Raw genomic sequence first — 25063 nt, forward strand, 5'->3', positions numbered from 1 at the left:
ATACTTGAGTTCCAAGGACTAATAGGCAAATACTTCCCCCGTGACTACTAAAAACGGTAATGATACTGGAAGCAGCAGGGCTCCGCTATTCTTCCACTTCTCCCATAAGGCCGCACGCAGCGAAATCCCGCCCACTGACGCACGATCCCGCCCACTTTTACGTCACGCCTCTTTCCCAAACCAGCATTTTCCCTCTCTCCCTGTTTCCCCGCCTTCCCGCTCCACGTCGGCCCCACCCACCCCCTGCTCAGTGCCCCGGATGTAGGCTCGATTGCTGTTGGTGCTGGTGCGCACGCGCGGTTTGTGTGAGGGATCTTGTTGTCCGCGGCCTGGGCCGCCGGAAGCAACGGAGGTTTCTTCACTTCGAATTCGGTAAGGAAGTAATTGGGCGGGAAGAAGGATGTTCTGGGCCTAGGCTGCCGACTGGAAGTGTAGTAGTGGGGCCGACTGGTGGTTATTTGCTTGCCGCCTGAGGAGAGGGAGGGGACGGGCTCGAGCAGGGTTTATACACAATCCCTAGTGAATTAATTTGCCTGTTATACGTTTTTCTCAGCTTCCCGCTCCGTAGAGTATGATGGGGGTTGTAGTTCAGCAGCCCGTATTATATAGGAACCAATAATACAGTCATTTCCATGTACACGTTATTACTGCTCCAGAAACCCGTGAGACCAACAAGAAGCCACAATCCCTAGTCATGTGCCAACTCCCCGCAGCCTCTAGACATGCGGGCTTCATTGATAAGGCAGTTGATTGCAAGCTCCCAGGCCAAGTCTGGTACTGCCTCATACGGTGATAATAATAATAATAATACATACATGAGGATTCATTGATCCCTTATTGCTCTAATCCAGTCTCACGTGGAGTCATTCTGTTGCTTTTAGTGGTCAAAATGCTGCTGCTGCTCTAAATACTATTTAATGGCTAGTAGCCTGGCTCACACACATATGGGGCACACAATTTAATGGCTAGTAGCCTGGCTCACGCACATATGGGACACACTATTTAATGGCTAGTAGCCTGGCTCACACACATATGGGACACACTATTTAATGGCTAGTAGCCTGGCTCACACACATATGGGGCACACAATTTAATGGCTAGTAGCCTGGCTCACGCACATATGGGGCACACAATTTAATGGCTAGTAGCCTGGCTCACACATATAGGACACACTATTAAATGGCTAGTAGCCTGTCTCACACACACATGGTGCAGCGACTGATGGACTGGCCTGGGGGTTCTGATTTAAAAGGTGATGTAATGCCTTCATTTTCCTATTTAAAAAACTTGCTTAGTTCAGCTGATCAAAGGAAAGTAAACCCTATTTTTAAACATAGGGCCATTCACGGGCCCCTTTCCCCAACAACAACAGTTCAGAACCTGTACTTGGGCTGAAAAAGGCAGAGTTGCCTAGTGGGGTTGGTGGCACCATGTCTGGCAGCTTCTGGTCCCTGGACCTGGTAAACAATCGCATGGTCCCGGCTGGCAATCACTGCTGAAAAGTTAGGCAACCATGCATGGGAGATGTAAGTGTCCTCCTGCTGCTCTGTCTATTTCAGTTTACATATTGGGGTGCGGGGGGGGGGGGTGTTTAGGGAAGTGGGTCTGTGCAGGGGATATATGATTAAGTATGGCGTTACTTCCCCTTTAAAGAGAAATTTAAACCCCTGGGAAACATTTCTCCATGGCATAGGACTGCTGCCTAGCAACCAGTCATATGTTTTAATGTTACTCCAGATTGTAACTAGGGTGAGTAGTTCTTATGTGAATGATGAGCTCTCCTGCAACAATGTAACAGAAGGGGTTTCCTCTAGTTTCTCTGCTGCATTCTGCTACATTGTTTTTGGGGCCAGAAGCAACAAAGAATAGAAACAGTCAGATATCTGGTCAAATATCAGCCACATCTAGATGGGACAGGCTCGATTTGCTTGTTGGATCAGGGGCCGCATACTCTCTCCAATTTTTATATCCCCTTTGTTGTTATTACGATAATTTTGCACCAGGGTCAAACAATCACATTACCATGATATCGCCCACCCGTGCTGGCGCTTCGGAGGAAAGATTTGCTCAGTTCTGATTGCTTTCTATTGTTTTCTCCATCTGAGTCACTTATAAGCCCCCTACAATAAAGTATAAGGATATTAGAGGTCACTGAGGGGTTGTGTGACCATATAAAGGCACAAGGCTGCAGGCTGAGTTATACAGGGAACTCTGAGTATCACTCATGTATTATAAGGGATAATATACCCCCTACTGTAAATGATAAGGATATTAGAAGTCACTGAGGGGTTGTTCTGTGACCATATAAAGACACAAGGCTGCAGGTTGAGTTATACAGGGAACTCTGAGTATCACTCATGTATTATAAGGGATAATGTACCCCCTACTGTAAATGATAAGGATATTAGAAGTCACTGAGGGGTTGTTCTTTGACTATATAAAGGCACAAGGCTGCAGGCTGAGTTATACAGGGAACTCTGAGTATCACTCATGTATTATAAGGGATAATGTACCCCCTACTGTAAATGATAAGGATATTCAGAGTTCTGTGACCATATACATGAGGCCAAGAGGAAAAAAAGACAGATATTAGTAACTTTAATTGTCTCAAACATGTCTCTGAACCCCAAATGATTCTTCCATGAGGCAAATGGGGCTGATGCTGGGCTAACTAATGGTGGGGCTACTATCTGTGTCCACAGAGCGGAAATTGCCAGTGGGTTAAGCCCCTTGGGCTCTCAGCAAATTAATTGATGTTATTAGTTGTTCCAATATTGTACATGATGTTCCTTGCTGGGATTCATGATACGATTCCCCCCTTCTCTGAAACCTTATAGCTGACCCACGGATTAAGCGGCAGGGACTGAGCTGCTTCTCTTGACGGTCGTTCAGGAATCAGAGAGCATATGAAATACTTGCCAGCCTCATTCTTAGCATGCCAACTGAAGAGTTGCTATCTGATTTAGTGTGATTAGATTATACACAATTATTATACTTATGTAGGGTGGCAGGGGAGATTGCTGATGCTTATGGGCCTTGGTGCTGTACCATCGGTACTTCCTGGCTATGGATGTTGGTACATATTGATTACTACTGCAGTCCTGTAAGTCTCATGTATCGGTGTAAAGCTGGGTATAGTGTAGCACCAGGAATATGGCATCAAATCATAATAGGGGCCAACATGATTTTCTAATGTGTCTGGGCAATTTTCAACCAGATAATGGTTGGACAGGCAGTAAGAGGCCTTTATGTTGTGCCCAATACCGTGCTTACTTGATCTGGAGGGACAAAGTTAACACCTTTTATTGGCCTGTTGACGGCCACCCTAAATAGCTAGGGCTTGGTGCATGGACAGGTTGTGTGAGCTTGATCCACGTATTCATTTGCACCCCATACTGTGAGTCTCCCTTAAAGAACGGAAGGACTACAACAAATGCTTCAAATTATCTTGGGGATGTAAAATTGTCTGAATTGTGGGTAGTAGTTTGATTGGCAAGAGGCTGCTGTCTAACGTAAGTGGTGCAACAGCTGTACACCACAATAGTATTAAAGGAATATATTTATCTATTTAGGGCGTTAGTTGCTCACTGAATAGAAGGCATGAAAACCATCGGTTCCATGAATTGATCAATGACTACCTTCATTTTGCTTCGTGTGCAAGGTTGTGACCTATCTGGCCGATAGATGGCTATGGGACATGAAGGCTACGGGACATGATGGCTATTGTAGATGGCTACAGGGCATGGTGGCTACGGGACATGATGGCTACGGGAGATGATGGCTATGGGAGATGATGGCTATTTTAGATGGCTACGGGACATGATGGCTATTTTAGATGGCTATGGGAGATGATGGCTATTTTATATGCCTGTTGTAGATGGCTATTGTAGATGGCTACAGGAGATGATGGCTATTGTAGATGGCTAAGGGAGATGATGGCTATTTTAGATGGCTATTGTAGATGGCTACGGGACATGATCGCTACGGGAGATGATGGCTTTTTTAAATGGCTAAGGGAGATGATGGCTATTTTAGATGGCTATGGGAGATGGCTATAGGAAGCGGCATGTGGCTGTGTTGGTCATGTCAGGCTCCCATAGTGCTCCGTGGTCCAGAATCCATTAAGGTATCAAATTCAGTGGAAGGTTTATATTTCTTTCATTCACTTACGCAGAATTCTTTATTAGTGATGGTGCTGGTTTTATATTGATCTGTATCAGGAGGGGCCCCGTGACAGACAATGTGAGTATATGGCATCCTCCCCCTGATAAAGAAATCCTTCTGATCCAGATGAGTCTTCGTTTGCACGAACGCTTTGCTGACTCCAAACAATTCCCTCTTCTGTTATTTTTGGCATAGGCCAAGCAGTAGAATTTTCCATGTGTGTTCTGTTTGTTTACAGATGAGAAGGTGAAGAATCCGCACACTCCTTTGTGAGCTTGTGTATCTGCTAGGGGGTTACACGTAGGCATTGCCCTTTGAAGCGTTGAGGTACTATTGAAAATTTTATTCAGTACAGGTATGGGATCCATTATCCAGAAAGCTCAGAATTACATAATGCCCATATCCAATAGACTCCATTATAAGCAAATAATTCTATTTTAGAGAAATGATTTCCTTTTTCTCTCAAATAATAAAACAGTAACTTGTACTTGATCCGAACTAAGATATAATTAATCCTTATTGGAGGCAAAACCAGCCTATTGGGTTTATTTAATGTTTTCATGATTTTCTAGTAGACTTAAGGTATGAAGATCCAAATTACTGAAAGATCCGTTATCTGGAAAACCACAGGTCTGGATAACAGATCCCATACCTTTACTGGCACATGTAATAGCTTATTGGTTGCAATACAAGTGACTGATACAAATAAAATCTTCAATCTGATCAATCGTTCAATTCATGTTTAGTTAAAATACATATGTAAATACATATACAGAAACCCGTTATCCAGAAAGCTCCAAATGATGGGAAGGCCATCTTGCATGGAGCCCATTTTAATCAAATAATTCACACTTTTAAAAATCATTTCCTTTTTCCCTATAATAATAAAACAGTAGCTTGTACTTGATCCCAACTAAGATATAATTAATCCTTATTGCGGGCAAAAGAAGCCTATTGGGTTTAGTTCATTAAAAGGACATATTAGTAGACTTAAAATATGGAGATCCAAATTACAGAAAGATCCCTTGTCCAGAAAACCCCAGGTCCCGAGCATTCTGGATAACAGGTCCCATACCTGTATTCCATACTGAAGTCGACATATGGCTTTTTTTTTACTTGGGCAGCTGATTTAAAGGGGTGGTTCACCTTTAAGTTAACTGAATTCTAAACAACCCTTCAATCGGTCTTCATTATTTATTTTTATTTATGTTTTGCCTCTTTCTTCTGACTCTTTCCAGCTTTCAAATGGGGGTCACTGACCTCCTCAAAAAATACTCTGTAAGGCTACAAAATGTATTGTTATTGCTACTTTTTATTACTCATCTTTCTATTCAGGCCTCTCCTATTCATAGTCCAGTCTCTTATTGAAATCAATGCATGGTTGCTAGGGTAATGTGGACCCTAGCAACCAGATGGCTGAAAATGCAAAATGGAGAGCTGCTGAATAAAAAGCTAAATAAGTAAAAAACCACAAATAATAAAAAATTAAAACCAATTGCAAATTGTCTCAGAATATCACTCTCCATCATTCGAACAGTTAATTTAAAGATGACCAACCCCTTTAATTCTGCCTTGAGTAACGTGTGTTTGGGCAGAGCTGCTGTATACATGAATCATTACGGCATTCTATAGCCATACATACAGGTATGGGACATGTTATCCAGAATGCTCGGGATCTGGAGTTTTCCAGATAACAGATCTTTCTGTAATTTGGTTCTTTATACAATAAGTCTACTAAAAAATCATGTAAACATTAAGAAACAGAAAAAGGAAATCACTTTTAACAATTATGTGATTAAAATTTAGTCTGTGGGAGACCACCATTCCATAATTTGGAGCTCTCTGGATAACTGGTTACCGGATAATGGAACCCATACCGTTACCATGTTGTTTCTAGACGAATGCACTTTACTGTTTAATATTGACGACAATTACATTAAATCCTGTCAAGAAGCAGCTGAAGAATTAAAGGGCAAAGTGAATAAGAATGAGCGAAACCGTGGGCTGATATTGTAAACTGCTAATCTGTTTTTCTCGGGAAGTGCTAACGCCACATTAGTGGTTAATCTTCTATATAGAACCATCTCACGCATATGTTTGTCTATAGGTAACTCCATACCCATTGTTTTCTGGGCTCCCTATGCTTGTGGCTTGTACCAAGTCTGGAGTTAGAAGTGGCTGGCCCTGCACTGTAGCTCGGGGGTCTATAAAATAGCACAATTAAAGGAATTGTTCAGTGTAAAAATAAAAACTGGGTAAATAGGCTGTGCAAAATAAAAAATGTTTCTAATATAGTTAGTTAGCCAAAAATGTAATGTATAAAGGCTGGAGTGACTGGATGTCTAACAAAATAGCTAAAACACTACTTCCTGCTTTTCAGCTCTTTAACTCTGAGTTAGTCAGTGACTATAAGGGGGCCCACATGGGACATAATCAGTGAGTTTGTAATTGATCCGCAGCATTCAGCTCAGATTCAAAAGCAACAGATTTGGCCCCCTCAAGTCTCTGATTGGTTACTGCCTGGTAACCAATCAGTGGAAAGCAAGAGAGCTGAAAAGCAGGAAGTAGTGTTCTGGCTATTATGTTACACATCCAGTCACTCCCGCCTTTATACATTACATTTTTGGCTAACTAACTATATTATACATTTTTTATTTTGCACAGCTTATTTATTTACCCAGTTTTTATTTTTACACTGAACTGTTCCTTTAACTTGGCATCATTTTGGTGTTTTCAATGTACAAATATGACATGGGCCTGCAAAAGTAGAGGCAAACTCTGACAACGCCTGTGTTTTATTTGATAGGGTTGAACAAAAGCCTGGCATCGTAGCATCTGCGCCCATTACGTCCCTCCTTGAGTAGCAAGCTGGATCCCACCGACAATATGTCCATCACAAACACCCCCACAAGTAACGATGCTTGCTTGAGCATCGTGCACAGTCTCATGTGCCATCGGCAAGGAGGGGAGAGCGAGACTTTTGCTAAGCGGGCCATTGAGAGCCTGGTCAAAAAGCTGAAGGAGAAGAAGGATGAACTGGATTCACTGATAACGGCCATAACCACCAATGGTGCGCACCCCAGTAAATGTGTCACTATTCAGAGGACGTTAGATGGCCGGCTGCAGGCAAGTACAGTACAAACCCCATTCTATGGTTTTCAGGGGACCAGGAAAAAAATTATGTAAAATTCTGGAAAATGTAAAATCAGGGAAATGTGTTAAAGGGATACTGTCATGGGAAATCGGTTAATAGTACTGCTCCAGTAGAATTCTGCACTGAAATCTATTTTACAAAGGAGCAAACGTTTTTTAAAATTCAATTTTGAAATCTGATATGGGGCTAGCTAGACATATTGTCAGTTTCCCAGCTGCCCCCAGTCATGTGACTTGTGCTGTGATAAACTTTAGTCACTCTTCACTGCTGTACTGCAAGTTGGAGTGATATCACCCCCTCCCTTCCCCCCCCCTCCCCCGAGCAGCCAAACAACAGAACAATGGAAAGGTAACCAGATAACAGCTCCCTAACACAAGATAACAGCTGCCTGGTAGATCTAAGAACAGCACTCAATAGTAGGGATGGGTGAATTTTTTCACCTTGTTTTGCCGAAAAAATGACGCCCATAGACTTTATGGTGTTGTGCGTCAAAATAAAAAGATGCGCGTCAAAAAAATTTCGCCACGTGACAAAATGTTTTTGACGCCCATAGATAATGGGCGTCTGCGTCATTTCGCCGGCAGCGAACTTTTGGCGAAACGGGTAAAATTCGCCCATCCCTACTCAATAGTAAAAACCAAGTCCACCGAGACAGATTCAGTTACATTAAGTAGGAGAAATAACAGCCTGCCAGAAAGTAGTTCCATCCTAAAGTGCAGACACAAGTCACATGACTGGGGGCAGTTGGGAAACTGACAAAATGTCTAGCCCCATGTCCGATTTCAAAATTAAATATAAAAAAATCTGTTTTCTCTTTTGAGAATTGGATTTCAGTGCAGAAGTCGGCTGAAGTAGCACTATTAACTGATGCGTTTTGAAAAAAAAATGTTTCCCCATGACAGTATCCCTTTAAAGTAACTTTCTTCAAGTACTGAAAGGATATGAGCACAGGAGTGAGTTTTACTTTGAGATACAATATTTAGTGTGTTAATAACAAGGGTTAAACATTGCAGTGTTAATGTTACACTACATGTGCAAGTCTCTCTGTCAGTCACATACACAACCTAAAGCAATAAGTGATTGGTGCAGGACTGTATAAGGGGCAGACTCATTGGAACTGATCATTTACAGGCAGAACCATATACATCTGGTTAGTATTTTAAACCTCTTTATTTCACTGATAATAACATTCATAGAGGGAAAAAAATCAAAATTTGATCTAAAATCCAGAAAACATTAATATCAGGGAAATGCACCCATTGGAATGCATTATAAATTGGTGGTACCACAAATAAAAAATGTAAAATGCGGGAAATAAGGGTACTAAAAATCGAGGTTTCACTTTACATTTTTATTAGCCTTATCCACAGCTTGATGTGATCCTTTCTTGTCCAGTGAGAAGTTCCAGCCTACCTGATCCATGTTTAAATGGAAACCAGTCTTAAAGGAACAGTTCAGTATAAAAATAAAAACTTGGTAAATAAATAGGCTGTGCAAAATAAACAATGTTTCTTACTTCCTGCTTTGCAGCTCTCTGAGTTAGTCAGTGACTATAAGGGGGGCCACATGGGACATAACTGTTCAGTGAGTTTGCAATTGATCCTCAGCATTCAGCTCAGATTCAAAAGCAACAGTTATGTCCCATGTGCCCCCCCTCAAGTCTCTGATTGGTTACTGCCTGGTAACCAATCAGTGGAAAGCAAGAGAGCTGAAAAGCAGGAAGCAGTGTTCTGGCTATTATGTTACACATCCAGTCACTCCAGCCTTTATACATTACATTTTTGTCTAACTAACTAAGAAACATTTTTTATTTTGCACAGCCTGTCTATTTACCCAGTTTTTATTTTTATACTGAACAATTCCTTTAAAGGCGTTTATCTCATGTCTTTTTGTTTTTTCCATGCTTGCAGGTTGCCGGTAGAAAAGGCTTCCCCCATGTCATCTATGCTCGCCTTTGGAGGTGGCCAGACCTTCACAAGAATGAACTGAAGCATGTGAAGTACTGTCAGTATGCTTTTGATCTAAAATGTGACAGTGTTTGTGTCAATCCTTACCACTACGAACGAGTTGTATCCCCTGGAATAGGTAAGAGCACCTCTTCTAGGATTTGTATGTATTTCTGTTTCATTGATGCCCTTTTGTTAGAATTATCTCTTACAAGTCTGCTTTAAAATGCCCTTGACTATCTGCCTGTTCTGTTCTAGGTTTTGGTTTTTTTTGGTTTTTTTTTTACTTTTATTCAATTAGATGGCAACTAAATAGCCTGATTAGTTTTGCTAACATTTCAGCAGGGATGATGGTGCATCATTAAGGGTTTAAATACACTGGCATAGAGTATTCTTTTTCTTCAATAAGGTTGGTTCCTTGCTTAGGGCTTCTGTATGACCCCTTGCATAAAAGTTGCTTCTGGGTGTTCATACAGCATATGTCTGGTTTCACAAAGCTAACATTTGTGTATCACTACAGGGGTGTCCGTTTGACTTTTATACACAGGTAATCTCCATGGGCTGTACCCAGCTTTATAGAGTGGTTCTCTGGAAACACCCAAATGAAATATTTATACCTGTTTTTTAAAGGGAAAGTATTTAACTTAATTACTTTCCAGCTGCAACACAGGGTGTTGTGATTTAATATACTACACTATATAGGTTCCTGATTTCTCTGTTGTCATAGGTGCTGATCCATTTGAATAGTGCATAGAGAGCTATAAGGTGACACCTAGAGGCACATTTATCAAGGGGTCGAATTTCAAATTCATGTGAGTTTTTTAAAACTCCCATAAACACGAAATTCGACCAATCGAAATTCATTAATACAATTAAATTTTCTTCACTCCGACAAATTGAATCGACCTGAAAACGCGAATGGAATTAGATTTGATTTAGAAAAACTCGAATCGACTTTAAAAGAACTCGATTCAAGGTTTTTTCTCCGAAAAAAAACTAAAATGTCAGGAAGGCTGCAAACAACACCAAAAGTATCCCTGAACCTCTCCCATTGACTTATACAGCAATTTGGCAGGTTTATAGTGGTGAATAGTTAAATTTGAGTTGTTAAAGGGCCAGAGTATGATAAATCTCGAAATTCTAATTAAAATCTCGTTTGGATCATTCACAATTCAAATTTGAGAGTTTTTAAATTAGAATTTTCACTTCGAAAATAAATCTGCCCCCCAGTTGTAGTGCACCCCGAAGGAAAGGTATGCATTTGGCAGCACAGCTGCATTATGGGGGTACTAACAAACTTGCTTTGTGATATTAGACAACTCTAGACATGCATTTTCCCTTTAAATCTGGTGCCAATTTGGAGTGAACTAGCCACTCGTAGAGCAGTTAAGTTACCCGGGTTGGCTGCAAGTGGCCCCTATATGAGCATTTGTGCTTCCCTTAGGAATACTGAAGCTAACCCTTGTGTTTGTTTTGCAGATCTTTCAGGACTGACGCTGCAGAGTTCTGGTGGGTAATGATTCTGGGTTTTTATTTTGTAATTATCTCCTTTTTATTTGTAAACTGTAATTGATGGGAACTAGTTCTATGAATCCCCATTAGTCATCTTCAGTTCAGGTTTGTAGGAAATAAAAGGAAAGATAGAGGGTTATTGTAATGTTCCACTCAGAGATGGGATGTTGGCTTGGGTGTACCCCCAATAAAGGCATGTAATGTAAGGGGCTTTTCATAGTCCGTCCCAAAGAGCAGATTTGTCTAACAATGCTAGAGCTATTACTGAAAATGGGCTCTGCCGTTTGTTTTCTAATTAAAGCAAAAATAAAATTAATTGGAACATAGCATTTATTTTAAAAGTACTAGCACTGCTCCCCACCTTCCTTATTGCTGCCAAAGGAGTAGTTATATCTCGGGTATTGTGGTGCATCTTAAAAATTGGCAACCTAGGTGGATGACCATTCCTTGCCCTTAAAGGAGAAGGAAAGGCTAAAACTAAGTAATCTTTATCAGAAAGGTCTATATAAATACACCAGTAAACACTCAAAGTAATGTTGCTCTGAGTCCTCTGTCAAAAGAAACACCACATTTCTTTCCTTCTATTGTGTACTCATGGGCTTCTGTATCAGACTTCCTGTTTCAGCTTAAACCTCCAGGGCTAGGGCTTGAGCATGCTCAGTTTGCCACCTTCCCCCTCCACCTTTTCCCCACTCCCTCCTCCCCTCCTTGCTGTAATCTGAGCCCAGAGCTATGATTGAGCAGGGAGGTGGTTACACCTAGCTAATATGGCAGCTGCTATCCTAAACAAACAGAGCTTCTAGAGCTGTTTACTCAGGTATAGTAAAGCATTCTGCAGAATAAAAATAGTATTATAGCTTGCACTCTTGCAGGTAATCTATTGGCTTTCCTTCTTCTTTAAGACTCGTTGCCTGTTACCACTTGTATTGACAGTTATTGACTTGAATAGGTACTAGCTGACACCAGCTCCATGTGCAGTGAGCCATAAAATTACACACAATACTTGGATATGATCCTTTTGTGGCTGTTAATGTCTCTAGCACATTTTATATTTTTTTATGATTTATTTTGCATTTACCTTTTGATTTTAGCCCCATCCGGCTTGTTGGTGAAGGATGAATATGGCCACGACTATGCGGAAGGGCAGCAGTCAATTTCTGCAGGAGATGGACTTTCAATTCAGACCATCCAGCACCCACCAAGCAGCAGGTCCTCCACTGAAACTTATAGCAACCCAGCCCTGTTGGTACCGAGTGAACCCAGCACACCCAATCCCACCAGTTTCTCCAGCATTCCTGTCCCATCAACAAGTAAGATCTTCCTTACCTTAATGATGCATGGAGGCCATTGAACAAGCAGCCATGGTCCCATTTTAAAGGGGAACAATCGCAAAAATGTAAATTTAATATAAGCTTTATCATACTGAAATAAGAACTTTCTAAATACAATCATATATTCTGCATTGTTTCTGAAATAATTAAGTTTATCTTCACTATTCCTCTCTCAGCATCTGTTTCTCTTCATGCAGCAGTTGGGTGTCAGATGTTCATTGACAGTTAGATCCAATATATCTTATGGGGTGGCTTCCATTCCTAGAAGATGAACTAGAGCTCACTCAAATAACTGATTCCAGTACAAACAAAATCTAACAAAATAACTGCCTTTTGCACAAATCCTGCATGTAGAGAGACATGATGTCTGGTGATTTTAATAGAGTGAGCTCTAATACATCTTCTAGGCAAAAGGAGCCCCCCTATAAGATATATTGGATCTAACTGTCAATTATTATCTGACACCCAACTGCTGCATGAAGACAGAATGAAGAGAAACAGATGCTGAGAGAGGAATCGTGAAGATAACTAAGTACCGTATATACCCGCGTATAAGCCGAGTTTTTCAGCATCCAAAATGTGCTGAAAAAGTCTACCTCGGCTTATACTGGGGTCAGCGGTACCCGACCCGAGTAGCCGAGATTGCAGTCACTTTTAATCATTCCTATACCAACAGTTCACTTGGGGAGAGACTGCAATATCCCACAATGCCCTCTGTTGGTTATATGAAAGAATAACAGTGCACCCTCTGTTGGTTATATGAAAGAATAACAGTGACTGCAATATCACACTGCACCCTCTGTTGGTTATATGAAAGAATAACAGTGACTGCATTATCACACAGCGCCGTCTGTTGGTTATATGGAAGAATAACAGTGACTGCAATATCACACAGCGCTATCTGTTGGTTGTATGAAAGAATAACAGTGCCTGCAATATCACACAGCGCCCTCTGTTGGTTGTATGAAAGAATAACAGTGACTGCAATATCACACAGCACCCTCTGTTGGTTATATGGAAGAATAACAGTGACTGCAATATCACACAGCGCCATCTGTTGGTTGTATGAAAGAATAACAGTGCCTGCAATATCACACAGCGCCATCTGTTGGTTGTATGAAAGAATAACAGTGCCTGCAATATCACACAGCGCCATCTGTTGGTTGTATGAAAGAATAACAGTGACTGCAATATCACACAGCACCCTCTGTTGGTTATATGAAAGAATAACAGTGACTGCAATATCACACAGCGCCCTCTGTTGGTTATATGAAAGAATAACAGTGACTGCAATATCACACAGCACCCTCTGTTGGTTATATGAAAGATTAACAGTGATGGCAATATCACACAACACCCTCTGCACATGGTAGTGGGACAGTGGGACAATGCACACAGTAATCCGTTTGGCAATTCTCTGTCACCATCAACTTTGCAAAGAAGTCCGGTTGATCGCTGGGGGGTCGCTTTGGCAGAATGTGCGCTGCTGGGAGACAGGGCTCTAGTTGTGTCTAGGCTTATACTAGAGTCAATAAGTTTTCCCAGTTTTCGTAGGTAAAATTAGGTACCTCGGCTTATACTCGGGTCGGCTTATACTCGAGTATATACGGTATTTCAAAAACAATGCAGAATATTTAATTGATTGTATTTAGAAAGTTTCTTATTCCAGTATAATGAAGCTTATATTAAATTTTCATTTTTGCGATAGTTCCCCTTTAAGGTTAACTACAAGTAGATTTTTCATAGCCGCATCTTTTTTAATTTTTATGCATTTGAGCCATGGTCTGGTGCTTGTGTTAGTGGAGTGAATATGCAACAAACTTGTGTTCCCCCTAGGTCAACCAGCAAGTTTACTGGCAGCAACTCACAACGATGGGCTGCTCTCCATCGCTCCTGTGCCTCCCCAAGGGACACAAAATGGCTTCAGTGCTCAGCCAGCAACATATCATCATAGTAAGTGTCATTTTGAACTCTACCCCAGTGGATTATGGGAAATCTCAAATCAGTCACACTTTATACAGTGGTGTGAAAAACTATTTGCCCCCTTCCTGATTTCTTATTCTTTTGCATGTTTGTCACACTTAAATGTTTCTGCTCATCAAAAACCGTTAACTATTAGTCAAAGATAACATAATTGAACACAAAATGCAGTTTTTAAATGAAGGTTTACGTTATTAAGGGAGAAAAAAAACTCCAAATCTACATGGGCCTGTGTGAAAAAGTGATTGCCCCCCTTGTTAAAAAATAACGTAACTGTGGTTTATCACATCTGAGTTCAATTTCAAAGGTTATAAAGCCATTTCTAAAGCTTTGGGACTCCAGCGAACCACAGTGAGAGCCATTATCCACAAATGGCAAAAACATGGAACAGTGGTGAACCTTCCCAGGAGTGGCCGGCCGACCAAAATTACCCCAAGAGCGCAGAGACAACTCATCCGAGAGGCCACAAAAGACCCCAGGACAACATCTAAAGAACTGCAGGCCTCACTTGCCTCAATTAAGGTCAGTGTTCACGACTCCACCATAAGAAAGAGACTGGGCAAAAACGGCCTGCATGGCACATTTCCAAGGCGCAAACCACTTTTAAGCAAAAAGAACATTAAGGCTCGTCTCAATTTTGCTAAAAAACATCTCAATGATTGCCAAGACTTTTGGGAAAATACCTTGTGGACCGACGAGACAAAAGTTGAACTTGTAGGGAAGGTGCGCGTCCCGTTACATCTGGCGTAAAAGTAACACAGCATTTCAGAAAAAGAACATCATACCAACAGTAAAATATGGTGGTGGTAGTGTGATGGTCTGGGGTTGTTTTGCTGCTTCAGGGCCTGGAAGACTTGCTGTGATAGATGGAACCATGAATTCTACTGTCTACCAAAAAATCCTGAAGGAGAATGTCCGGCCATCTGTTCGTCAACTCAAGCTGAAGCGATCTTGGGTGCTGCAGCAGGACAATGACCCAAAACACACCAGCAAATCCACCTCTGAATGGCTGAAGAAAAACAAAATGAAGACTTTGGAGTGGCCTAGTCAAAGTCCTGACCTGAATCCTATTGAGATGTTGTGGCATGACCTTAAAAAGGCGGTTCATGCTAGAAAACCCTCAAATAAAGCTGAATTACAATAATTCTGCAAAGATGAGTGGGCCAAAATTCCTCCAGAGCGCTGTAAAAGACTCCTTGCAAGTTATCGCAAACGCTTGATTGCAGTTATTGCTGCTAAGGGTGGCCCAACCAGTTATTAGGTTCAGGGGGAAATTACTTTTTCACACAGGTTTGGATTTCTTTTCTCCCTAAATAATAAAAACCCTCATTTAAAAACTGCATTTTGTGTTTACTTGTGTTATCTTTGACTAATAGTTAAATGTGTTTGATGATCAGAAACATTTTGTGTGACAAACATGCAAAAGAATAAGAAATCAGGAAGGGGGCAAATAGTTTTTCACACCACTGTATATAAACTTGGTTACTTTTAAATTTCTCTCATGTCGAAACACCCAAACCCGCTGGCTGATACATTGGTTTATCAAATTAAATAATGAACACTGGTTGATAGAAGTTACATTGAAGTTCTCAGGTCTCACAAAATGTAAAAACTCACCAATTGGTGAGAAGAGGTCCAGGTGCAACGCCCTGAATCTTCAGTTGAGGGAGTGGATAACCTTGTTAAAAAAAAAAGGAGCAGGCCCTTCCAAACACCAGTCTTTTCTGGACAGACTTGTAAGACAATTAATAGTTTATTTCGGTACACAAGGATACAGCCTTATGCGTTTTGTATATCAATGATTGTGTCTGAAAAATACGAAACGCTAAGGCTATATCCTTGTGTACCGAAATAAAGTAATAATTGTCTTACAAGTCTGTCCGGAAGATTAGTCTTTGGAAGCGCCTTTTTTCAATACAATACTTTGGTTTAGCCCTATCATGCCATAATACATTGAAATAGATCTTTTATTTTTCATTTGTTGCATGGACACCCATACCAGCCTTATGCTGAGAACCACACCATTTGTGAGACATATTGCTTACCTAAAGCAAATAGGGTCGGCAATAAGCTAAAGGGCCAGTGTAGTAACCATCTTCTGTCTGACGTTATAGACAGTACTACAACCTGGACTGGAAGTAGAACAGCAGCTTACACACCTAATATGTCTCACCATCCGAACGGACATCTTCAGCATCACCCACCCATGCCCCATCCTGGACATTACTGTAAGTTTCTTTTCCTATTAGCCAGAATCATCCACTCTTTTTATTGCTTATTTTGGTTTCTGCATTTCCGAAGGGGACCTACAGTCAAAGCAAGCCATTCTTATAGTAAAGGGGTGGTTTACTTTTGTTAATTTTTAATAAATTCTATTATGGCTTATACTAACCAACTTTTCAATTGTTATTCAGTATTTATTTTTTATAGTTTTTATAATTATTTGCCTTCTTCCTCTGGCTCTTTCCAGCTTTCAAATGGGAGTCACTGACCCCATCTAAAAAACACATGCTCTGTAAGGTTACAAATGTATTGTTATTGCTACTTTTTATCACTCATCTTTCTATTCAGGCCTCTCCTATTCCTTATTCAAATCAATGCATGGTTGCTAGGATAATTTGGGCACTAGCAACCAGATTGTTAATATTGCAAACCGGAGAGCTGCAAAATAAAAAGCTAACAATTAAAAAAAATGAAAACCAATTGCAAATTGTCTCAGAATGTCACTTCTATGTCTACAACATAGTAAAAGTTAATTAAAAGATGAACAACCCCTTTATTGGTTATTTTGCTTTCTGCATTTCTGAAAGGGACATAGTCAAAGCAAGCCATTCTAATTAAAATTATGTTGTTACATTAGTTAGTTTCTGTATAGCTAAATGTATAGGATGATGGAATGAGGGGATTATTTTGCACTAGTGCTGGAAAGCATTCTACTCTTCAGGAAATGGGTTATACCAAGTCCTGTGCTTGGCAGGTTTATATGGGCGTTAAAATTTGAAATGTAACTGTAACGTTACTATTCTCTCTTACACCTTCTAACATCATGTTGATGTTTCCTTGCAGGGCCTGTCCATAATGAGCTTGCATTTCAGCCACCAATCTCAAATCACCCGGGTAAGTTTTATCCACTAATTCATATTCATATTGGGTTTTTTTTGGGCCTGGCTCACTAAGAAGCAAGAAGAGGAGCACTGACCCCACTTAGTGAGCCAGGCCAAGAAGTTAAAAATTCTTTTTGTAACAAGAAAAAGGGTTGATTTTATTTCTTTTTTTGGGGGGGGGGGGTTGGAAGTGCTGGAATTTCATGTCCAGGAATAGTTGCATGTATTAAGAATGCTTTTCATTTTGACAGCTCCTGATTATTGGTGCTCCATTGCCTACTTTGAAATGGATGTTCAAGTGGGAGAGACCTTTAAAGTTCCCTCAAGCTGTCCCATCGTCACTGTTGATGGATATGTGGACCCATCTGGGGGTGATCGGTTTTGCTTAGGCCAGCTTTCCAATGTTCACAGAACAGAAGCCATCGAGAGGGCAAGGTATGTCATTTTTCTTGTGGATGGGGGTTGTTAAGTCCTGCTCAGTGATGATGGTCTTCCCCACAGCAGATCCCCGCTCAACCAGCCAGGCTGTACTTTCACTCCGTCAGTAGTCACCCTTTGCAGCAGCTGTTTTGGGGTTATATCATTTAGTTGTCAGCTGATAAATGCAATTTGACATTTCGATGTGTAGTTGCCTTTAACACCTTATGTTGTCAGAAATGTTTGCCTTCAATGGATAGATATATCTATATAAATCCTTCGCGAAAGATATGCAAATTAGAGATGGGAAGGCAAAAACATTTTTTACTTCCCTGTTTTGTGACAATAAGTCACGTGATTTCCCTCCCTGCCCCTAATTTGCATATGCAAATTAGGATTTGGTTCGGCCAGGCACATTCTGAATCCTGCTGAAAAAGGCCATCCCTAATATATATATATATATATATATATATATATATATATATAATTTTTTTTTTTTTTTAAATGTCTTGCCTTTGTATTACTTACCCTTGTATTTATTTGGTTCTGTGCTTGGCCCTACAGGTTACATATAGGAAAAGGTGTGCAGCTGGAATGTAAAGGAGAAGGGGATGTCTGGGTTCGCTGTCTCAGTGATCATGCAGTGTTTGTCCAGAGCTATTACTTGGACAGAGAAGCTGGAAGGGCACCAGGGGATGCCGTGCACAAAATTTATCCCAGCGCATATATTAAGGTAATGGTAGTAATATTAAACCATTTTATTGCTCCTTTTAAGTGGATTTACTGAGGGAAATTGATATTCCTCTGTCTGTATGCAGATTGTAGTGTAATGTGTTTGATATCCAGGTAAACTTTCCCTTTAATATAGATGGACCTTTTCCAAGCAATTTTCAGTTTGTCTTGATTATACACTTTGTATTGTTTTTGATTTATTTGGCTTCTGTTCTGGATCTTCAGTTTAAAATGCTATTTGGTTGTCCAGGTCAGTGACCCCCAGCAAACATAAAGCAAATAGTCCATAGGGATTCCGTGGTGGTGTTATATTGTTTTTATTGCTGGTTCCAAGGGTAAATACCCCTTTGACAACCTGCCAATTACCAAACTTGACTGAAGCAGAACAAAAATATAACTTAGAATGTTATAATAGAATATTGCCAGCTACACCATACTGTTTACTGGAAACACACAGTTGCGACAAAAAAATCTGTGCAAAGGCTGCAACAATTTTTTTTTTTGCTTTTATGTAACTAACGACACGTTTTCTGTTTCCCATTTCAGGTGTTTGATTTACGCCAGTGTCACCGACAGATGCAGCAACAAGCCGCAACCGCACAAGCAGCAGCCGCAGCTCAAGCAGCCGCAGTGGCAGGCAACATCCCAGGACCAGGCTCCGTGGGGGGAATAGCCCCGGCTATCAGTAAGTACTGGGGACTTTTGTCTGAATCAGAGGATGCAGGTATAGTCAAGGTGTTCTAATATAGACTTGAAAGTTAGGGATAACCGAAACAATGTGGGGTCCACGTGCACATAATTTATACTTACACATTGACATGGGAATCTATACACTAAAGAATGTATGGTTAACACTTGCAGATTCCACAATCAGGCAAATGTTATTGCAAAAACGTATCGGATATAAAAAATCACTTTGTGTGTTTCTCACTTAAAGGATAAGTAAATGTTTAAAATAAGTCAATGTAATATTCTAAGCACTTTTGCAATGTACATTCATTATTTATTTATTGTGAATTCCAAGATATTAAAGGATACATGTACTGTTAATATGATTGAATTTTGTTACAACAGCGCCACCTGCTGGTCATTTTGCCACCAGTCTGACCACAAAGTAGTCAAGAAAGTTGTCAGGAGAAAGAAAGAGGCTGCTCTGATGTTCTTCTGCTTAGGAAAGATTTGAGAAAGGTTTCTAATTTTATTCCTAAGCAGAAGAACATCAGAGCAGCCACTTTCTTTCTCCTGACAACTTCCTTGACTACTTGGTGGTCAGACTGGTGGGAAACCGACCAGCAGGTGCCGCTTCATTCATGTTAATGTGGTTATTCACCTTTGAGTAAACTTTTAGTATGATGTAGAGTGATATCTTGAGACACTGTTATTGGTTTTCATTTTTTTATTACATGTGTTTTTTTTATTTAGCAGCTTTCCGGTTTGTAATTTCACTAATCTGGTTGCTAGTGTCTAAATTACCCTAGCAACCATGCATTGATTTGAATAAGAGACTATATAGATATAGACTATATAGATATGAATAGGAGAAGCCTGAATAGAAAGGTGAGTAGTAAAAAGTAGCAGTAACAGTAAATGTGCATTTGTTTTTAAAAAGGGTCAGTGACCCCTATCTGTAAGTTGGAAAGAGTCAGAAGAAGGCCAATTGAAAAGTTGCTAAAAATTGACTATTCTGTAACATACTAAAAGTTAACTTAAAGGGGAACCACCCTTTTAACAGTACATGTATTCCTTGATATCTTGGAATAAAAACAAATTAATGAAAGTACATTGTGAAATTATAGTTTACTTATCCTTTATTTTTAGCTTATGATATCGAAATACTGATTGGTTTACCCCCTCCCCTTTCTTCATTTTATTTGTTCCAATCACTGTGTAAGTGAAAGCTGATTTACACTCCATTTCCCATGTCCGTAGGTCTATCAGCGGCAGCAGGAATCGGCGTGGATGATTTGCGTAGACTCTGTATCTTGAGGATGAGTTTCGTTAAAGGTTGGGGTCCCGATTACCCGCGGCAGAGCATTAAGGAGACCCCCTGCTGGATCGAAATCCACTTGCACCGCGCTCTGCAGCTGTTGGACGAAGTCCTCCACACTATGCCTATTGCTGATCCTCAGCCTCTGGACTGACCAATCACAGCCAGGCACCATCGCTAATGTAACCAGTACATTAATAGGATGGGAGACTGTCATATGACCTTTGTAACCATAAATATATATAAATATATATATAATATACATATCTACTTACTCGCTCCAACCCAGGGTAAAGTCAATACAATTGTATTATTTCCTCTTTGTATTATGAGTAGCGATTCTCCTGTTTACACGACTACCCCCGCACCTTTACATGATTCTATGTATTACAGGACATACGGACTTTGGGAACGTGTAAAGATTCATTTAAGCAATGGCCAGGTCTCCAGAGCCACCAACTTAAATCTATTGGCTGCCCAGTCTGCTTACAAGAAATCTCATTGGCTGCAGCCTTTACGGTTGACTTGTCTGGATATTTAAATATCCATCTGTCAGTAAATACATTGCAAAGACTTTAGGCCATTAAAAACGAAAACAAGAGAATAGAAAAGTGACAAAATGAAAGGTGATAGGCAGGGACGGGCGAATCTGCCCTGTTTCGTTTCGACAAATTTGCTGCCGATGAAATATCGCGACACCCATTAGTCTATGGGCGTCAAAAATTTTTTGGACATGCTGCAAATTTTTTTTTGACACACCATTATTTTTTTTGACGCACAACGCCTTACAAGTCTATGGGCGTCATCTAAACAAGGCGAAAAAATTCGCCCATCCCCAGTGGTCTTGCCAAGCTGCGTCCTACTAATATGGCTCCTTGTTTAGGAAAGGCTAAAAGTAAGTAAGCTTTATCAGAAAGGTCTATATAAATACACCAGTAAACCCTCAAAGTAATGCTGCTCTGAGTCCTCTGTCAAAAGAAACTAGTGATGCACAAATCCACCATTTGGGATTGCATATGCAATTCGGTTCAGTATTCGGCCGAATATTTCACAGAGGATTCGGCCGAATACGGAACCGAATTGCATATGCAAATTAGGGGCAGGAAAGGAAAAAGTGGAAAAATGTCTTTTGTGACGAAAAGTCGCATTATTTCCCTACCCACCCCTAATTTGCTCATGCAAATAAGGATTCAGTTTGTCTGAATCCGAATCCTGCTGAAGAAGGCCAAACTGAATCCTGGATTCGGTGCATCCCTTAAATAAACACATTTCTTTCCTTCTATTGTGTACTCATGGGCTTCTGTATAAGACTTCCTGTTTTCATCTAAACCTCCAAGGCTTGGGCTTGAGCATGCTCAGTTTGCTCCTCTCAGGCAGGAAGTGATGTCACACCAAGCTAATATGGCAGCTGCTATCCTAAACAAACAGAAAACTTCAAGAGCTGTTTACTGAAGTACGGTAAAGCATTTTGCAGAATAAATAGTGTTATAGCTTGCACCATTGTGGCTAATCTATTGGCAATAAACTGTCTATGTAGCTTTTCTTCTCCTTTAAAGGCAAAGTAAAACACTAACACTATCAATGCAAGTCAGAACCTTATGTAACAAGTAACTATTATAAAAAACATGGTTCCCATTTCTATATAAAGCCCATTCACCCTTGTCCCCCTTGTAGCGGTGACCCTTGATAGTGTCTCTGGTTAAACATTGGTGAATAATTGCCAGTAGCCTCCTCCCTCTTTATTTATAAGGCCTGGTTTCGTGCCGTACTACATTGCTGTTACATTTAGAAAGAGACCTGTTTGTTAAAAGGAAAGTTGAGCTTCACGATAACCCCGAGTAACTTTTCAGCTGGCCTCCGTTTTTTATCATTTTTGCAGTTGTCTTCCCATCCTGCCTTTTTGCTGCAGGAGCTTTCCTACTCCTCTTCCAGTCTCTCATGCAAACCGCTGTCTTGTTGCTAAGGTTAATTGCACCCCGGCAACCAGATAGCTACTGAAACTAACGCTGCAGAGCAAAGCCTTAAAAAAGGCCAATTGCAACTTGATATAATTTAGATACTCCTAAAAGGCAAATACCCCCTTAAAGGCCTGTCTATACCCCCTAATCCTAAAGTACCTTGATAGTGTCTCTTGTTTAAGTCCAAAATGCTGATTAAAGCCCTCCCCCAATGTATACGGCCTGTTTATCCCATGTGCTGTACTGCATTACCACTTTCTTGAGATCTGGTTGTTAAAGGGGAAGTTAATCCTATTCATAGCCTCTTTTGAGTATATATTTTTCTTTTTAAATTATTTGCCTCTTTCCAGTTTGCAATTTCAAATGCTGTTTGGGGGGGGGGGTCACTGACCCGAGCATCCAAAAACCTACTGCTTTCTGATACTACAGTTTCATTTCTATTCAGTCTTTTCTCTTCTAATCATCTTCTAGTCTGTTGTTCCACACCACTGTCTGGTTGCTTGGTTAAATAGAACTACATTATGGCTTAAATTGCAAATTGAAGAGCAACTGGGAGAGAGAGAACACCATAAGGATTAATTGGAAATGGTCTCAGAATATCCCTATCTGTGTCTTAAATACAAGGTTAATTCTACCGTCAACTTCCCCTTTAACCCAACTGAAAGTCAACCTTAATTCCCCTCCCTGTGGGTTTTTTTTTCATGTATTTTCAGCTTCGTCAGTTACTGAACTCCGCCCCTTTTTGTAAATTGCTGAATGAATTCTTTATTGCTGCCAATTGTATATATTTTTTTTTTTAAGTTGCCAATTTTGTCTTAAATTCTTAAAAAAAAAAAAAGAGTCCCATGTATTTGTGTAAACTGTCACTTTTAATGAAATGCCTCGCTGGAGTCGTCCCTCTTGTATTAATGAATGATTCTAGTTAACGAGTTAAGCAGCCAATGAAAAAGGGCCGCCCTCTTTCCGCAGGCATGTGACCTTGTACAGACTGTAGCCCCTATGGTTTTAGCCGGGCCCAGAGCCGCCATCTTGTATGTCATGCTTTTTATCTCCATGTTATTCCCATTAATAAAGTGCTGCCGAACCCGCAGGGAATACTGCAACTTTTTTTATTATTATATCCCGCGACTGTTGTAGCAACTTGATTTGTCGACATGTAAAGTAGGAAGTGACTTGTGTTCTAACAAATTGCTCATTCTCAATAAACGCTCATTGGTTTGTTACAGTTGCTGCTTTATTTCTCCACCGCACTGCTGGTTCTGACTCCTACACCAGCGTAGGATCCACAGATCTGTCACTTCCTGCAGTAACTGTCAAGCAGAAATACAAAGAAAATATTTGAATTAATGTGGTAGCTGCGCCTTCATCAAGTTCCACTAGATGGTGAAACACTCCACAGAAAGGAAACGTTTGGCTTGTGGGTGGGTTTATGGCTTTAAAAACCAATCACATGCAGTTTAGTAAGAGGGATGCCAGAATGAAGTCAATTGCTCAAAGGGAAAGTGAAGGCCAAAAATTAAAATTCCGTTTTTACTTTCTTTAATGAAAAAGAAACCTATCTCCAATATACTTTAATTAAAAAATGTGTAGCGTTTTTATAAGAAACATGACAGTATGCAGTGAAATTCTCCCTTCATTTACTGCTGTGGATGGGAATTGTCAGACGGTCCCTAACTGCTCTGCAGGGAAACAATCATACTTATGAACAGCAGGGGGAGCCCCCGCCTTACTTCCCAGCCATGCAGAACTCAAGCAGCTTTGTTTGTTTCCCTGTAGAGCAGTCGGCGACTGTGTAGAGATTTGTATTGGATTTTATTTTTGCCTTTACTGTTTCCAGCTGGAGGGACAAAGATCATGGAGCCAGATTTAAACAGATAAACTGAGATTCTATTTGGAGGATTATTTTGCTGCAGCCACTGGTTCTGCAGAGTTGGAGAAAGTTTGTATTAAAGTAAAGTCTAAATTTGAACAAGGCTAGAAATGCTGTATTTTGTATACTAAACATAAACATGAACTTACTGCACCACAAGCCTAATCAAACAAATGATTTATGCTTTTAAAGTTGGCCACAGGGGGTCACCATCTTGTAACTGTTAAACATCTCTGCAAGACCAAGACTGTGCACATGCTCAGTGGGGTCTGGGCTGCTTAGGGATTGTCATAAATGATTAAAACAGCACAAGTCAAATAATATCTGCCAGAAGCCGATACAGCAAGACTGATTAATAATCAGAATATACAGACTGCACTGGGTCCTGTGTTGTCATGTAATCTAATGTGGATTTTATAGGTTTTGTATTGTTTAATACAAACTTTCTCCAACTCTGCAGAACCAGTGGCTGCAGCAAAATAATCCTGAAAATAGAAAGGGGTTGTTCACTTTTAAATTAGACTTTAGTATGATGTGGAGAGTGATATTCTGAGACAATTTGCAATTGGTTTTCATTTTTTATTATTTGTGGTTTTTAAGTTATTTAGCTTTTTATTCAGCACCTCTCCAGTTTGCAATTTCCGCAATCTTGTTGCTAGTGTCCAAATTCCCCTAGCAACCATGCACCGATTTGAATAAGAGACTGGAATATGAATAGGAGAGGCCTGAATAGAAATACGAGTAATAAAAAGTAGCAATAACAATACATTTGTAGCCTTACAGAGCATTTGTTTTTTTAGATGGGGTCAGTGACCCCTATTTAAAAGTTGAAAAGTGTCAGAAGAAAATGGAAATTAAATTAAAAACTATAATAAAGTAAAAATGAAGATCAATTAAAATCTTCCTTA

At 40.3% G+C, this 25063-nt stretch overlaps 1 protein-coding gene across 3 annotated transcripts; it reads left to right on the plus strand.

The window, feature by feature from the left end:
- The first annotated feature begins 211 nt into the window (after positions 1-211).
- On the plus strand, positions 212-23508 carry smad4.L (SMAD family member 4, gene 1 L homeolog). Of its 3 annotated transcripts, NM_001097067.1 has the most exon segments (14): positions 333-372; positions 4403-4491; positions 6971-7290; positions 9229-9403; positions 10744-10773; positions 11868-12086; positions 13944-14060; positions 16202-16315; positions 17154-17204; positions 17443-17626; positions 18173-18341; positions 18887-19025; positions 20270-21334; positions 21405-22861. In NM_001097067.1, coding segments are annotated over 11 exon segments (1650 nt in total). In that variant the 5' UTR covers positions 333-372; positions 4403-4491; positions 6971-7050; the 3' UTR covers positions 20482-21334; positions 21405-22861.
- Positions 23509-25063: the final 1555 nt, after the last annotated feature.

The sequence above is a fragment of the Xenopus laevis genome, chromosome 1L (assembly GCF_017654675.1).
Source record: "Xenopus laevis strain J_2021 chromosome 1L, Xenopus_laevis_v10.1, whole genome shotgun sequence".
Lineage (NCBI taxonomy): Eukaryota > Metazoa > Chordata > Amphibia > Anura > Pipidae > Xenopus > Xenopus laevis.